At 45.4% G+C, this 18,495-nt stretch overlaps 1 protein-coding gene across 1 annotated transcript in view; it reads right to left on the bottom strand.

The window, feature by feature from the left end:
- ADAMTS17 (ADAM metallopeptidase with thrombospondin type 1 motif 17) overlaps positions 1 to 18,071 on the bottom strand; it is a 278,350-nt gene extending 260,279 nt beyond the window's left edge. Inside the window, exons 1-2 of the mRNA XM_044283189.1 lie at positions 17,801 to 18,071; positions 14,402 to 14,766 (exon numbers count right to left, since the gene is read on the bottom strand). Of these exons, the coding sequence (XP_044139124.1) occupies positions 14,402 to 14,766; positions 17,801 to 17,840 (405 nt within the window). The 5' untranslated portion in view covers positions 17,841 to 18,071. The remainder of the gene's footprint in view (positions 1 to 14,401; positions 14,767 to 17,800) is intronic.
- Between the last annotated feature and the right edge of the window lie 424 nt (positions 18,072 to 18,495).

Raw genomic sequence — 18,495 nt, 5'->3', positions numbered from 1 at the left:
TACATATATCATTTCATATAAAATTCATAGAATAAAAGTAAAGAATAAAATAAATTATAAATGACGATTCAGTTCCCTAGTTGATGTTTGTTTCTATTGTCCCCCATTGGGTATAATTTGTTTTACGTGAATGTAAGTTTATTCTTCTTCCGGCAGCTCTTGGTATAAAGCCTCATTCACACGTCAGTGTTTGGGTCAGTGATTTCCATCAGTGATTGTGAGCCAAAACCAGGATTGGAGCCTCCACAGACGTAAGGTATAAAGGGAAAATGTGCGCCTCTTTTGGTTCCAAAACACACCTGGTTTTGGCAGAAAATCACTGATGGAAATCGCTGACCGAACACTGATTATGTGAATAAGGTACGATGGCTGTTCCATGATCCTACCCAGCCAAGAAATGTCTATCATCAATCAAGCCTAAGGTAGTGGGTACACTGTCATCAGAAAATAACCTATTGTTTAAATCACATTTTTATGTTTAACATTTATTTTTTATTTTCCATGTCAATATCTATATTTAAACCCAAAAAAAATCCCTGCAGTTTTTGCACTGGCCACTAAGCCTTATCATTGCACAGATCACTTTACTGCAGTTATTTATTATTCCAATCCTGCCTGTAATATCACCTCTGTGCGCAGATAAATGAAGATCCACCCTTCACAATAGGCGATTGTCGGATCTTATCTATTCTTTCCTTGTACAATGACCTCTGCACAGGTCACAGAACATGCCTAGAAAACTCTCCCGTCGAGGTCAGTTAGGTCCCCTCCTCCTGACCATTGTGTCTATGGCCCATGAGGATGCCGTGAAGCTATTTTCTTAATGCTGTGTAAAAGAACATCTCAGGCAAGATGGCCGCTCCCTAATTATGTTTAGGAAATAGAATAAAAAATCTGTAATCAGAAAGTAAAATCAGCATGGAAAAAAGTAGATGTGCTACTATCTGGTTTTAACTGGCAGATAAAATTTTTGGTGACACATTTCCTTTAACTCTCATAGACTTCATTAGGGAGCTCTACATACACCAAATAATTTGCTATGGGGATTTTCTCAACCGCAATCCGGCTCTGTATGTACCTACTGTATATGTTGTATTTTATACACAACAGACAGTCTGTTCATGCTACACATCTGCAGTAAAGATCATATGTTACAATTATCAGATTTGAGGTAATTGTCTTCTTCCCACTAAGTAATTTTTGAGTCTGATGTTCATTCTATCTGAATGTACATACTTAAAGGGGTTGTCCCACGAAAATTATTCTAGTTTTCAAACCAGCACCTGGATCTGAATACTATTGTAATTGCATGTAATAAGAAATTTGCCATAGGCACTTAGTTATTCAATCAAATGTATCTGTACAGTGCCACCTGCTGTTTGTTATTTTTCTTATTTCTTTGAATTGCTCACTGAGATGGCCGCACATGCTCAGTTTCATCCTTCATCTGTCTCCTGAGCTGTGATAGGGAGAGAGCTGCAGCAGAATGGACACGCCCCATGAGAAAGGACACTCCTCTTGAGCTGTCAGCTTGAAATAAATCTAGCAGAGCAATTAATGGGGAGATCTCTGGGACCATGTGAGGTGCAGGGCTGGTTCTAGCTTTGGTAGAAAGAGGTTGTCGAGTACTATATGATGTCTGATTTAAATTTTTTACATTAGTCATGGGATAACCCCTTTAAATAAGTTATGACATGATTAATGTAAAAATCTAATGTAATGTAACAAAGCTAGAACCAGCGCCGTACCTCACATAGATCCAGAGATCTCCCCATCCATTGCCTCTGACTGGCAGTCCGGCATGTCTCTATGGATGTGTGTCCTTTCTGCTGCAGTTCAGGGGGTGTTTATTCCCTTAAACTGCCAGGGAGATAAGACTGATGGTGTGGGAATGATACAACTGGGGATGTGTTTCCACCTCAGCAGACGGATGTGTACATTAATATACAGTTTAAACACCAGGGAGTGCCATCATACAGTGAGGAACAGAAGTATTTGAACACCCTGCAATTTTGCAAGTTCTCCCACTTAGAAATCATGGAGGGGTCTGAAATTCACATTGTAGGTGAGAGACTGAATTTATTCTGAGAGACAAAAAATAAAATAAAAAATCAGGAAATCACATTGTATGATTTTTAAATAATTTATTTGTCTTGTGAACATAAGTATTTGAACACCTGAGAAACAGCTAGAATTCTGGCTCTCAAAGACCTGTTACTGTGCCTTTAAATAGTCCACCTCTACTCCACTCATTAATCTAATTTAGTAGCACCTGTCTGAGCTCTTTAAAGACCCCTGTCCACCCCACAGTCAGTCAGATGCCAACTACTACCATGGGCAAGACCAAAGAGCTGTCAAATAATACCAGAGACAAAATTGTGGACCTCCACAAGGCTGGAAAGGGCTGCGGGGCAATTGCCAAGCAGCTTGGTGAAAATAGATCAACTGTTGGAGCAATTGTTAGAAAATGGAAGAGGCTAAAGATGACTGTCAGTCTCCAGGTACCTTCACACTTGCGTTTTTCTTTCCCGGTATTGAGTTCCGTCACAGGGGCTCAATACCGGAAAAAAACTGATCAGTTTTATCCTAATGCATTCTGAATGGAGGGCATTCCGTTCTGTTTGCATCAGATGTCTTCAGTTCAGTGCCTCTTATGTTTTTTGGCCGGAGAAAATACTGCAGCATGCTGCAGTTTTCTCTCCGGCCAAAAATCCTGAACACTTGCCGGAATGCCAGATCAGGCATTAATTTCCATTAAAATGCATTGTGTTTTGGAAAAACGGAACCGACATGCGCAGACCTTTAAAAAAATAAAAATAAATACCGGATCCGTTTTTCCAAAAAACAACCGGAAAGACGGATCCGGTATTGCAATGCATCCGTTTGCGATGGAACTGTCTGCCGGAATCCTCTGCCGCAAGTGTGAAAGTATCCTCCCTCGGACTGGGGCTCCATGCAAGATCTCACCTTGTGGGGTATCACTGATGATAAGAAAGGTGAGGAATCAGCCCAGAACTACAAGGGACTAGCTGGTCAATGAAATTAAGAGAGCTGGGACCACAGTTTCAAAGGTCACTGTCGGTAGAACACTACGCCGTCATGGTTTCAAATCATGCATTGCACGGAAGGTTCCCCTGCTCAAGTCATCACATGTCCAGGCCCGTCTGAAGTTTGCCAATAACCATCTGGATGATCCAGAGGAGGCATGGGAGAAAGTCATGTGGTCAGATGAGACCAAAGTAGAACATTTTGGTCTAAACTTTACTCGTCGTGTTTTGAGGAAAAAGAAGGATGAGTTGCATCCCAAGAACACCATCCCTACTGTGAAGCATGGGGGTAGTAACATCATGCTTTGGGGGTGCTTTTCTGCGAAGGGGACAGGACGACTGCACTGTATTAAGGAGAGGATGAATGGGGCCATTTATTGTGAGATATTGAGCAACAACCTCCTTCCCTCAGTCAGAGCATTGAAGATGGGTCGTGGCTGGGTCTTCCAACATGACAACGACCCGAAGCACACAGTCAGGATAACCAATGAGTGGCTCCGTAAGAAGCATATCAAGGTTCTAGAGTGGCCTAGCCAGTCTCCAGACCTAAATCCAATAGAACATCTTTGGAGGAAGCTGAAACTCAGTGTTGCTCAGCGACAGCCCTGAAACCTGACAGATCTAGAGGAGATCTGTGTGGAGGAGTGGGTCAAAATCCCTGTTGCAGTGTGTGCAAACCTGGTCAAGAACTACAGGAAACATTTGACCTCTGTAATTGCAAACAAAGGCTTCTGTACCAAATATTAACACTGATTTTCTCAGGTGTTCAAATCCTTATGTTCAGCAGTACAAGACAAATAAATTCTTTAAAAATCATACAATGTGATTTCCTGAATTTGATTAAAATTCTGTCTCTCAGAGTGGGAATGCACCTACAATGTGAATTTCAGACCCCTCCATGATTTCTAAGTGGGAGAACTTGCAAAATCGCAGGGTGTTCAAATACTTCTGTTCCTCACTGTAAGATGTAAAGAGAATATGTAAAGAGAATATCTCCCAAGTGAAGCATTTGTCCAGCAAAGGAAAGGACAAAGTGACTAGTTTTTCATTTGGAATTATATTAAAATAACATGTAATGGTGGCACAAGCCCTTTAATGGAATTCCAGCTATGACAAGCATACATCCATATGCCTTCCCTCTTCTAAAGCCAGTGTAGTGAGGTTGGCAACATATAGGTTATGAAGGATCCTTGAAAACCTGCAAACCGCAGCAAAGGGAGGGAATCCTCAGGAGCCTAGAGCTCAGGAGAGACTTCTCATCAGACAAATCCTGCCAAGAACAACACACAGATTTTACTGTAAAAATAAAACCCTAGAAGCACAGAAAGGACCTACAGCAGAGACGGGTCCTTGTGACGATTCCCGTTCATTGACCTGGTAACAGGGCGTGGATGAATCAGAGAGGTAAAATATCAAGACGGAACAAATCACTTCGCTGTCTAGGAAAACTTCCACTCTGCAACGCTTCAGAGAACCAAGTAATTAATTCCAGCATGAGGTGTGGAGATAAACAGAAGTCCAATTGTACTGTATCCAAGAGTACAAAAAGGCATGTTTACAGCGCTCTCAGATGGCTCCCAACTAATATCATGTCTTTACACTGCTGAACTATAATATAAATCAGGGGGAAATGTAAAACTAGTAATAAAAGGTTGTGATTATAATATCTGCTATTGAGGAAGGAGGATGAAATAAGGTTCAAGACCACGATGAAGGAGCAGAAGGGACTATATATTGCTGGGAACCCCATCGATCAGTAAATTAAGGCATATCCTAATGAGATGCCTTAAAGGGTTATACCGGTTACATCACGTTATCCCCTATTCAACCACTTGGACCTCCATGAACACAAGAACAGGAGCCCTATACCCCATGGGGGCCACCGAAATGAACTGAGCAGTAGGTCATCCGCACTGCCACTCCATTTATCTCCATAGGAATGCCGGACATAGCCAACGACCAGTAGTCAGGCCCCACAAATCTAATAGTTTTCTCCTATTCTGTGGATAGGGGACAACGATGCAACTTTAGTTGTACACATTAAAACCTGTCAAAGCACTCTTGAAGAACATTAGATTTTTCTTTTTTTATAGCCAGAAAATCTTCTATGCAAGATACAAGAATCATGCTAGCAAGATGGAACTGACACTAACAATACAAATCCTGCCAGTGCTGCCTTCAGAGGAGGTGCTACATACTTGTGCTACTTGATGGAACATGCAGTATACGTAGGTCAGTTGGCTAAAATAATTGGGCACCTTTTGGGAGTTTTTGGCAAACTCCCCTCCTGGGCAGACCTGCAAATGGAAACATAATTACTTGTTCCCTGCCGCTGGGTCCCAGCTCCTTCACTCCCTACTTTGACACTGTTGCATCCAATCGATGGCCGCATTAGTAATCTAGCATGTAACCAACTGACATGAAGGGGACAGGTCACCGCTGTGGCCAGTGACTGGCTGCAGCAGTGTCAAAGCAGATGTTGACAGCAGGGTACCCAAGCAAGGGAACAAATGAGCCAGGTCCCAGCAGTGTAGAGCAGGAAAGTAGGCTTCCTTTTGCAGATCTGCCCAGGAGGGTTTGTTTGCCGAAACCTCCCCAAAAGGTGGCAAACCTCTTTAACCCCTTATGGTTTCACGAGCGCCATAAATGCCAGGTTTGAACAGCAGAGGCCGGGGGCTAATGTCTACGATCGGCAATAATGCCGATCACATACATTTAAACGCTCAGATGCCGTGGTCAAATGTGACCACAGCATCAGAGAGCACTAAAACCAGAAGCTGAGCGTTTCCTGACCCAGGCCGCCTTACCCTGGCTGAGATCGGGGAAGGCGTTCCATACTTGTAATAGACCTGAGCCTGTACAAGGCTTCCAGGCCAAGCAGTAGTATATTCCAATGCTGGCCTGCAGTTGGCAGCACTGCATTGGAATATTCTGAACCCTGTATTCTCTAATGGATAGAAATCCATTACAGAATACAAGTGCCAGTCTAATAATTTCATGTTATAGTCTCCTCCTGGTGACTTAAAAAAAAGTAAAAAAATAAAAAGGTTTTTAAAAATCTAGAAAATAAAAAGTTCTAATCACCACCTTCTCCGGCCTAGAATAAGAAAAAATAATTAAATGCCCATACCATTAAAATATAAAAATATTATTTCTATATGGTGTAACTGTAAAAAGTGATCAAAAAGTCATACAGATTGCAGAATAGTACAAATAAAAACTACAGATCGTCCCCCAAAAAAGAGCCCTCGTGTAGCTCCGTAAACATAACTATAAGGCCCCATTCACACGTCCGCAATTTAGTTCCGTATTTTGCGGAACGGAATTGCGGACCCAATCATTTCTATGGGGCCGCACGATGTGCGGCCCGGCTCCGGAAATGCGTACCCGCACTTCTGGGTCTGCATTTCCGTTCCCGAAAAAAATTGAATACGTCCTACTCTTGTCCGCAATTGCGGACAAGAATAGGAATATTCTATTAGTGCCGGCGATGTGAGGTCCGCAAAATGCGGAACGCACATTGCCGTGTCCATGTTTTGTGGATCATCCGCAAAACACGATACGGACGTGTGAATGGACCCTCAAAAGGTTATGGGGATCATAATATGGCGATGAAAAAAAAAAGGTTTTTTTTCAGTTTTAAGAAAAACTATATAAAAGGGCCCAGGTCAGTTTTACCGTAGAGCGAATGCCGTAAAAACTATATGTAACCGTGGAGGAATTGTGTGTTTTTTTTCCCTATTCAACCCCATTTGGATTTTTTATGTCGAGCGTCTCATTACATTGTATGCAATAGTAAATGGTGTCATTAGAAAGTACAACTTGTCCCACAAAAAACAAGCCCTCATACAGCAATGTGAACAGAAAAATAAAAAATTAAAAAGCAAAAATGAAAAATTGCAAGGTACTGAAAGGGTTAGACTGGGAGATCAACCAGCAAGAGCTCTGAAGAATGTAGATAGTAAAACAGGTCATTAAAATATATTACAAAAAGAAAACGCTCTTCTCATATACCGGTATGCCTTGCTTCATTTCCATTTGAAAAGGAGCTTCCAAAAGATAACCGTTGTTAGACTTAGCCAAGGATAACACCACATGGGTCTGCTCAATCATTACTACACTGCAAAATGGCTTGACAATGGCCGTCTAGAGAATATCCCACTTCTATCGGTTTACACACTTCTCATGTGAAGGCCTTATTCACACTTCCGTGTCTGTTTTATGCCAGTGAAAAAACTGTGAAAAGTATTTCATCTGTGAAGATGTCCATAAAGTGTCCATTGTTGGTCTGTGAGTCCATTCTTTGCCCTCCGTGTGTCATCCATATTCCATATGAACTGCTAGGCTAAAAAAATGGATTTCCAAAGCATCTCCTACCAATGATCAAGGAGAACCACTCACAGAACACGCAGGCCACTGGTTTTCACAGACCCATAGGCTTTAATGGGAGTCTTTTTGTTGCCGTGATAAGTGGAAAACAAGAATATGTGAATGAACACATTAAAATCAATGGACACGTGTGCTGGCCATGGAGAATACAGACAGTCCTCATCCGTGATTCAATGACGCATGACTAGGCCCATAGGGCTACTAGTCTAAATGCTCTGTGGACAAAGGATGTGATACACTTTTTCTTCAGTCGCTTTTTCCATGTTTCCATATTGTAGATGTCCAGTTTTGCAGCAAAGGCTTCACCACTCCTAAAAGGTCATAGGCTGACCAGGCTTACAGGGGTTATCCAACCCCTATAATGCCCCCCTAATGCCCGGGACCGTCATATAGATCACACTTATATCACTCCTTGGCACCCGCGTTGTTTCTGATCCCCCCATGGCCGCCCCTGCATCTCCCTATCGCATGGATCAAAATATTCGGCGACGGTGGGGGGGACATCCAATAGCAGGCTGTGACGGGGGGTGAGTCTCCCTACCATCACCCGTGATGCTAGGGAGGCTTGTCCCCGTTGCGCCCTCTACTGGCTGCTCCCCCCGTCGACGCATGTTTTGATGCAGCGGCGGCCGTGTGGGGATCAGGGGCGACGCAGGTGCCAAGGAGCAGGTAAGTATAATCTATAAAAGGGGCCTGGGCATTGGGGAGGTCATTATGAATGAAGCAGGCGGTGCAGGCGCGTGACGTAGTGAGTTACGCTGCCGGATCCTGCCCACTCGCCCGGCCTCTTGTCTGCTATGCAAGTTAGTAGTAAGTACCGTACTAAAGCCTAGATAGGAGTTGAATTAACATTGCGTATATGATTACTACAGTGAGCGGGGCCCGGTGTAGTAGAATACAGTTACTGCATCGGGCCCCGCTGCCATTACAAAACAAGATGCCGGCCCCCAGTCCCTCCTCCCTCCAGCTGATACACGCGCCGGCCGCGATGTATTAGTGTAAAATGGCAGCAGTGCTATTTTCCCCCCTACACTTTTGGGGGGGGGGGGTGCATCCAGCTAGTTTATAACCCCTCCGACACAGCTAGTTACATAGACACTACCCTATCACTGCCCGTACATGGACGTAAGTTGGGTCTTTAAACATGGCACTCACCCAGAAACCATAGGCAATGTCTGTTATCAGCAATAACACATTCAGTGATGGCCAGTTTGCCGCGTTCGCCCGCGAACACATGCGAGCTGCCATCTTAACTCACAAGTCCGGCGAGGCACAGGTGAGCCCTTACCTGTGCCTGTGCTGCAAGCCGGTCTGAAACAAATGCGGTCACCGGGAGCAGGCAGTTCCCAGAACAGCCCGATAAAGGCCCCCGGCGGCTGTTCTGGGAACTGCCTGCTCCTGCTGATCGCATTTGTTTCAGACCGGCTCGCGCACAGGCACAGGTTGGGACTTACCTGTTCATAGCCGGACTTGTGAGTTAAGATAGCAGCTTGCATGTGTTCGCGGCCGAACGCGGTGAACTGGCCATCACTGAACACATTTAACCCCTCAGATGCCATGGTCTGAGAGAGCTTTCCCGGGAGGACTGGACTCAAACAGCTTCCCCAGCCAAGATCGGAGGAACTGTTTGGTTGCAGTGGCAGCCTCAAGCCTTCCGAATGCTCCAAGACCTGCCACAGCTATGTTCCTATAGAGCCCTGTCTGTGGCAGGGATCTATAGGAACATAATTAATCTCCCATAGATTACAATGGTAATTCATTGCAGTCTATGTGAGAAGCGATCAACGATCGCATGTTAAAGTCCCTAGTGGGACTTAAAAAAAGGGGGAAAAAAGGAAAAACATTTTTAAAAATATAAAAAAGATAAACACTTGAATCAACCACCTTTCCCCATATTAACAATAAAAATAAACAACAAAAAATCTTTAGCACTGCTGTATCCCAAAATGCCCATAATACTAAAATAAAAAAATATTTATCCCATATGGTGAACGCAGTAAAAATTGTCCCCAAAAATATGAGCTCTCACGCAGCTCTGTACACATAACTATAAAAAAGTTGTGGGAGTAGAATATTTTTTTTACATTTTTTTTTTTAAGTATTAAAACACAAGAAAAACTACCGTATATAAATGTGGAATCACTGTAATCATACAGATGTGGAGAATGAAGGGAACAGGTCAGTTTTACAGCAAAACTGTTGAAGAATTGCATTTCTTCCGATTTCACCCCTTACTGGAATTTTTTCCATTTTCCCTCACTACATTGCAACATTAAATGGTGGCATTCGAAAGTGCAACTTGTCCATAAAAAACAAGCCTTCAAATGGGTAAGTCAACAGAAAGGCGGGGAGAAAAAAAATGAAAATGCGAAGACAAAAAAATCGCAAGGTCTGAAGGGGATTAATAATTTAGATGCAAATTGGAAAACCCTCTAAAGGAGTTGTTTGAGTTATTACTAGTATGCGCCGTATCACGCAGGGCAAGGGCACAGGCACTGATGGGCAGGCTTTAGCGCTGCCCTAGCCGTTTTACAGGCTAGGGCAGCGCTAAAGCCCGCCTATTAGTGTTGGTGACGTCAGCGGGCTCACTGCTAGATGGAAGCCTCCATCTAGCTCACCCATGATGGGCCCGGTATGTCATCGGATTTCCAGAAAATGCCTTTTGACCTGCACAATTCATGCTCCGATGCTCATATCAGGGGGCTGCCTGGGTGAAAACGGGACTATGTCCGGGGATACTGTATTTACGGATGTTTTTCATTCCAGGAGGAAATGCTCATTAATGAAAATATATAGACATGGAATTACAATAATGTCTTGCTGCAGATTTTCTCAAAAGTTACCTCTATTGATCTTTAATTAAAAACCAGATACTGACTCCTTATCATAGAACCAAGTGAAAAAAGCGAAAAAGAAACAGCTAGGAATGCAGTTCTGCAGCCAATTGACAATTCACACTGAAAGATGTCAAACCCGGCAGCCAAACTGCTCCTAGATGAAACGTAACATTTTTTTCCCACAATAAAAGCACAGAGAGCTATGGGGACTGGGTATTGCAGATGTGCTAGCGGCCATCTAGCAACCCATGTCCTCAGCTCTATACATCAAATCCCAGTGACTGGTTCCCTTTAAAGGCTATGTACACCTATGGAGGCAAATTATTTTATGATCGCATTTTACTCATTTTGGACTAATAATAATTTTTTCAATTGGTCTTTATTAAAAATATTGAGCCATTCTGTCACTGTTTGTCTAGCTGTGTGAATGGTACTTTTTTACATTCACTTTGTGTAGGTCATCTAATATACCTTATCTCTAATTTACTAAGAGGTCATAAACACTTATTTAAGCCACCTTCTTATCATTAAGATAAGAACTGAGCTATAAGTGTTTATAAGGTCAGAGAGCAGAGATAAGGAGACTATCAGGTGAGCAGGCTGACAGAGCAGAGAGAGAATTCAGTTCCTGTTACTAGAGCATCTCAGCCCTGTACAAAGAAAAGGGGTCCAAATTATTTTTAGTTATAAAAAGAGTACAATGCAATAATAATTTAAAAAAAAATCCCCAAAGGTGTATACTTTAAAGAAATTTCCCAAGTGTTTAATAGTGATGACCTATCCTCAGAACAAGTCATCAGTACATGATTGGTGGGGGTCTGACACTTGGCACCTCCGCCGGTCAGCTGTTTGAAGAGGCTGCGGTGCCCCAGTTGTCACGGCCTATGGTGTACGCTGTGACACTGTTGCCACACTTACAGTTGCCCACGGCAACGTGTTGCTGTGTGAGCATGCGGTGGCAGTGTCTCAGCCTTCTGGGTGATTGCCGTGACATGGTTGCCATGCATGCGGTTGCCGGTGGTAACGTGTTTAGTTTGCTTGTGTGTGCACTTCCCCTTTTAGTGGCTTCCTTCCTCTGGTGTTGGAAGGGTTAACTCCCTTCCTAGTGATTTGTGTACACTGGGTTTATGTGTGTGTGGGTGTGGCTGCTTGGGCTATTTAGCCTCTGCTGGATGCCTGAAGGTCTGGGTTCCTCCAGCCTTGGTGTATGCTGGTGGTTCACGGTTCCTGGCTTGTTCCATCTGTCCAGTGAGGGCCACTCTTGTGGTCATAGATGTTCTATGTCATCCCGGTGTCTCCTTCCCTTCCTGTCCCTATTTGTATGGAGCGGGTTATGTGCAGGGTGTTTGAATGTCTAGTTTGGTGTTACATGTCTGGTTGTGTTTGGTGTCATGTTTACTAGACATTCCCCTGTCTCAAGTTATTGCAGCTACGGTGTCCTGGGTTCCTGTGTGGTTTGTGGTGTGTGCTGTGTCCTTTAATGTTCGTGTGGACACTAGCACTTGTGCACGGGTTCCAGTCAGTGTGTCTGTGGCAGGTAAGTGTGTTACTGGTTTCACTTACCTGCCATCTCCTTTAGCTGTATGTGTTTCCCCTCCTTGCAGCCTGGCCTTTGTTAGAGACTCCTGTTCCTCCGTATTGTGGATGAACAGGTAGTCTCTCCCCTGCTCCTAAGTGAGGGATTTCCAGGGCGACTCGGGATACTAGGTATCCAGAGTATGAGCCGTCCCACCATCGGGGTCCGCTCATATGGTGAGGAGTCAGGGAGAGGATTAGGGATGCGGTAGGAGGTGACCTGCTCCCTTATCACTCCTTTTGGCCAGGCTGATCCCCTTTACCCTTTGACACCGCATGGTGGGGGGTTTCCCCCACTCCCCGTCGTGACACCGGTGAGCACCACAGTCTCCTCACAGCTTATCAAGCACAGCGCTTGGTACTGCAGCTCAGCGCCATTAACATGAAAGGGACTGAGCTGTGCCTAGGCCACTAGACCGATGAACATGACGTCACTGGCCTAGGAAGAGTCCCACAGCCTCTTCAAACACCTTATCGGCAGGAGTGCTAAGCCTTGGACCCCCACTGATCAGATACTGATGTCCTACTGTGTCCTGGTGCCTGTGGGAGACCAAAGTCCACTTTGCCACATAAGAAGACACCAGTATATCAATGGCACATGGTATGTGGCAGCCCTGTTATAGATTTTGCAATGGGGCCCAGAAGCCTCACATTATACTTCTGCACATAACCTCTAAAAAGACACAAGCCATGTCATCACCACAGTCAGTAGAAGCCAAGTATTCAAATAATATTAAGCCTGAGCACCTGTCTCCAAAATGCTCTTCTCTGGCAGCTCAGATGTTACTATGTCCAAGCAGAGAACACCTGGGTAGAAATGTGGACCATTAAGTGGATGGTGGCTCTATGTCAGCTAGGAGGGGGTAGCTCTGTATGCCAGCATATAATAGCTTTCTGGCCAGAACTATATGAGAACTGAGTGCCTGGTGGTTTGGCACTGTGGCTTGCACTGTTATTGAGTTACCGATTAATGTTATACAGGCAATACCTGTAACTGGAAATGTTATAGGGGCACCGATTATGGCTGCCAAGTGTACCTATCTGTCATTTTGTGCCTAGTGGAGGGCCAAGTTTTTACCTCAATTGGAGTGTTCAGTTACATTGGTAATATGACCAAGCAAACCCATCTTTGAGCTTTGTAGGGATGCCACCTGACTTGGTGTTGGACACTGAAGACATGGCATTGATCACAATGATAGGCCCATCAAAGCTGGGTACCATGTTACACCTCCTGCTGCACTACTTTGTGGGTAACAAAATAATACCTTTTTAGAACTCAACACTGAAATATGCACAAAGCAGAGCTGAGGAAGCATGGTGTGGAATATACCTGTGGAGACGTTGCCTTCTAACCCTTGGACCACTGTGGCTTACACAATATTCCCAACATGTCAGAAAGGAGGGACTAAATCAGGGGTGGCCAACCTGTGGCTCTTGAGCCCCATGCGGCTCTTTGCTTCTTCTAGTGTGGCTCTAGCTGTGGAGCCGGGAAGCAGTCAGGCCAGCTCACTCTCCACCACATGCTCAGTTCTCTTTTCCTGATTGGGCACTGTTGCTACTTTGCAGCTCCATCTCACTCTCCACTACGTCCTGATGCACAGTGTGAGAACATAGTACGTGGAGACACGGACAGTGACCTGACGTTGTGCTGGAGAGCGTGTCAGACCTGCAGAGTAGCAGGTGCCCGAGCAAGAGCCCAGTGACTGATCAGGAGAGGGAAGAGATTTTTTTAAACATGGGGGTCTGATCTAAGCATGGGAGGTTATGATCTGGGCATGGGGGGGGGGGTCCTGATCTGGACAATGGGGGTCTGATCTGAGCATGGGGAGGTCCTGATCTGAGCAATGGGGGCCTGATCTGAGCATGGGGGTCAGATCTGAGCATGGGGGGGGATTTAAGCATGGGTTGGTCAGGTCTGAGCATGGGGGGGGGGGATTTAAGCATGGGTTGGTCAGGTCTGAGCATGGAGGGGGAGATCTGAGCATGGGGGGGCATCTGGGCATGTGGGAGATATCTGAGCATTGGGGGGGGGGGAGAAGGAGATCTGAGCACTGAGGGTCTGACACTGGGAGTCTGATTTGTGTTGTCTGATCCGAGCATTGGGGGTCTTATTTTGGGGGTCTGATTTAGAGGTCTGATGAGGTTTGGGGATCTTATTTTAGGTCAGATGAGGATTGGGGATCTGATTCAGGAGTCTGATCTGAGGTCTGATGAAAAATATATTTTTTCTTTTTTTCTCTGCTAATGAAAAATTTACATCAGATGAAAAATCTTTTTTCACTCTTATTTTTCTTTGTTAAAACCTAGGTGCATCTTGTAGGGTGGAAAATACGGTGACTCGCGTGAAAATGTATAGCTTGTGGCTCCTGGTAGTCATATGGTTTTTTTTTTGGCTCTGTGTCTGTAAGGTTGGCCACCCCTGGACTAAATAATACATGACAATCAGTGTCTGAATGTACCCATGTACATTGCCCCACCATATACTTTATGGAAGTGTGATGACTTCATCCCATGAACAAAGGCATTTGCCTATAAGAATTAACAGGTACACACCAGTCCTGAACACGTGCTGACTGATGCAAAAGACTTGTTGTGGTTTAGAACTTCTCCCACATAGAAACAAAGCTCATCCTCTGGAATTTGGGTTTGGATTTTCTCTCCAAGTTCTGTCCTTTCCTCCACCACAAAGCCCGCGGCCAGGAAATCATGGACCCTCTGCAGGTGCAAATGAAGGTCCCTGCCAAGTGCAGGCAGATGGATGTACATATTATCCGGATGGGCTGCTGTGTCTCTGGGAATTGAGCGTGGCCTTCGGATGTTAGCGAAGATTGACTCATCTCCTCCCAGTGGCAGAGGGGTCGGCCCAGACCATATTAACTGTGGAATTAAAACTTCATCGGCTGGGTCAGAGGATCCAACTAAAAAACAGAACGTGATTTTCATGATTCAGACAGATGTGTTAACAACATAGCTTAACAGGTTACAATGCTGCCTAGGCCACAATATCTGCATAGACAAATAGAAAAGTAACACAGTTTAAAGGGGTGTCCCATCTCAAGCACTTCTGCCTGATAAGTGGGGGCTCACGTCTGGAGAAACTTATGAACAGAGCCATAAACCGCTGGGAAGAAGCCTTTCCATCAAAGCCAACAAGTGACCACTTTACATCGGAAAGTTGGGGTCTGGGTGCTCCTGCTCTCCAGATATGGAAGACCTTGATTTGTTTTCCACCCTAGTTTATATATGCTTCTCAGTGCAAATATAAAGCAAAGTCTGTCTGTATGAAGCAAACCAGAGATCCTCAGCTGACCCACTAGTGACCGCCCTCTTCTATCCACCTCTGCGTAGAAGGGTCACTGAAGCCAAAACCCTCTGCAGAATCAGCTGTGCTCCAGGCAGCAGAACCCAGCGCTCAGCTCCCAGCCGGACTCCAGCGCCTAATGAACGGAAACTATGATGTTTAAGCAAAGGGGACCCTGCCAGGAGCGGCTCAGGTTGAAACATCAGCTATGAAAATATAAAGGGCCTCTTCACACAGATCCTCCCCCCCCTCCGTGCACATAGCACACGCACAGCAAGAGGTGCAGTGATATCTGGGTTGTCTGAGGGGCTGCAGTTTGACGTCAGCTGCTATTTTACAGGGGAATAAGGCTTTACCTACTAAGCTGCATGCTGCTTCTGGACCCTGGAAGACAGAAATACAACTTCGGGCTACAAAAGTAGTCAGGATCGAGAGCAGTGCAGTTTAGTCAACATGGGCCACTGTGCCGCCACCAATTCTTACTTCATTTTATCACTAATTTTCAGGATCCCTGCCTGGATGTAATTGGAAAAAAGTTTAATCCACATTCCAAAGAAAGGTTTAACCCTTCGAGAAGGTGAGCAAGGTGTCTGCGCTGCAGTGATGTTCCCTCACTCAAGGCTCTCAGAACTGCTACAAGGCTCTTAACGGATACAATCCATGCTATAAAATGCGTAATATTCAGAAGATATCATAACCTATTCAGAACATCAATAGAGAAGTGTAGATTCTATACTGTAATAATGGCTTAGCATAAAGAAACGTGCAATACCCTGGACAGCACTCAACCGCTGTCTGCACGTAGATCCGATCAACCGTGGACTCCAGACCTGTAACCAATTCCATCCGGCCAGACTTGAGTGCTGCACCTAAATGGGGCACCCACCAGGGCATCCTATGTCGACCCGTGTGTTGTATCCCTCAGACGTCACATGACACCGAATACCACACAAGCTGCGAACCTCTCTATGATGCAACCGCCCGGTGTCTAGACTGTCAGCCGTGCACCGTGTTCTTGTACGGAAACAGTGCATCAGCTTAAGATCGCTTTCACCCAGTCAGTGTTTCATCAGTGATGGTGAGCCAAGACCAGGATTGGAGCCTCCACAGACATAAGGTATAAGGGAAAGATCTGCTCCTGTTCTGTGTTTAGAGCCGCACCTGGTTTTGGCTCAAAATCACGGATCAAAAACTGATTGTGTGAAAGCGGCCTTAGGCCTCCTGCACATGACATGACCACATCCGTTTTGTGGTCCACAAATCGCGGATCCACAAAATACAGGTTCATCCTGCAATATTTGATGGACCCACTGTAAAGAAGCCTATTCTTGTCCGCAAAATGGACAAGAATAGGACAGGTTCTATAATTTGTGTCACTTCAGCAAATAGCAAGCATCATGTAGAAGAAGTTAATACAAGGCACTTACTAATGTATTGTGATTGACCATATTGCCTCGTTTGCTGGCTGGATTCATTTTTCCATCAGATTATACACTGCTTGTTGCCATGGTTACAACCACCCTCTACATAATAAATGCTATTTGCTAAAGTGAGACAACCCCTTTAAGGTGATGCCCCGTTTTCTTACAGGAATAAAGCCTCATTCACACAGTCAGTATTTGGTCGGTGATTTCCATCAGTTATTGTGAGCCAAAAACAGGTACAGATCTTTCCAATTTTACCTTATCTCTGGGAAGCCTCCACTTTGATGAATCATTTCGGTATTTGATTTTTTTTTTTTACTGGAAAACCATTTCAAAACTTGGATCCGATTGGAACCTCAGAACCGACGGATCTCTGTACAGCATTACTCTGAAGTTTTGAGCGAATCGTCTTCGGATCTTGGATCCGAAACTCACTTCACTGATCGCTAATTGTGAGCCAAAACCAGGAGTGGAGCCTACAGAGAGATAAGGTATAAGGGAAAGACCCGCACCTGTTCTGTGTTTGGAGCCGCGCCTGGTTTTGGCTCGCAATCACTGATGGAAATCACTGACCAAACACTGACTGTGTGAAAGCGGCCCTATAAGAAGATAGCTTGCACTACTGTGCCATACCTCAGGACTCCGCGGTATAGCTACGCTTCTTATTTACATGGTTTTACCTGTCTCTCCTGCAGTCTCTTAGAGACATTCCTATCACGGACTAGAGACAGCACCAGTCCAGATGTCTTCTTCACTACTCCCAAGTCTAGTGCATGTGTGGCAGTCTCCAGCCCCTGGCTGCAGGCAGAGACCTGGAAGGTCCAGCAGTACAGACAGGATGCCTGGAAGAGGGAGGACTGCGTCAAGCCAGAATCCGGGACTATCCAGCGCGCCTGCGCTGCCAAAGGGACATTAACCCCCTAGCTACCGGCACCACAGAGAAAAGGGGATTCTGCTCATTCAGAATGACTGTCTGGTGCACTGTGATTTGCAGAGGGTGCACCTACCATATGGTGTAGCATCCTGCAGACCCAGTACTCTGCAGTAGTATATACATCACATCACTGGATCTAACCAGGGCAGCATCTGTCAGCAGTTTATATGCCCCCCTTGGTGGCCTGTGTGTCTGATGTGAGGTGACAGGGACAATCTATACAATACCATAAAGTAAAAGGTCCTATATAATGCAATCAGCCACAATAGGAAATAACAGCACGGTCTGCTTACCTGGTGCAGTCAGGAGGCACAAGAAGCCGAGAAATAGCATCCTAAGGCTTCACTTGGGGGTGCAGGGTGCCAAGGTGCCAGTACAGCAGGACCAAGTACTGCAGTGTATTCAGTGCCAGTTCCAGCAGTGCAGCCCCTATCCCTTGCCCGGTGCAGTGAAGACGATGCAGTGAAATGCCCGGTATTTGCAGTTCTTCAATCTTTGGAAAAGCAATTACCACAGCAGCCAAAACTGCACTGGATGTTCCCGACCCGCCCGCAGGGCACGGGGAGCGCCAATCAGCGCGCGGCCAGCACCGGGGACGGCGAATGTCAGCTCAGGTATTGGGAGAGGGAGACAGGGGGAGGAGGGGTCTGCGGCAGTACACGTGGTTGGCGCGCAGTGCCCACACATGGACGCTAGAGGGAGTGCGAGGTGTGCGAGAAGAGGCGCTCGGCAGGTGTGACGAGCGGGAGGGAGCAGCGTCTGTCAGTGATGGGTGCAGACAACGTGTGGAGACCGGGCAGGACCGCTCTGCTGAGGGTTGAGACTAGAATGGAGTTGTTACAATGAGGTCCTCCCCCTGGAGTCAGTAATCTAGCCTGTTCAGTGTAGAGCAGGCTAGAATGGAGTTGTTACAATGAGGTCCTCACCCTGGAGTCAGAAATATAGTCTGTTCACTAGAAAGCAGGCTAGAATGGAGTTGTTAGGAGGA

Source organism: Bufo gargarizans, chromosome 2, assembly GCF_014858855.1.
Source record: "Bufo gargarizans isolate SCDJY-AF-19 chromosome 2, ASM1485885v1, whole genome shotgun sequence".
NCBI lineage: Eukaryota > Metazoa > Chordata > Amphibia > Anura > Bufonidae > Bufo > Bufo gargarizans.
Note: the sequence above shows the minus strand (reverse complement) of the source record. Positions and strands in the feature narration are given on the sequence as shown.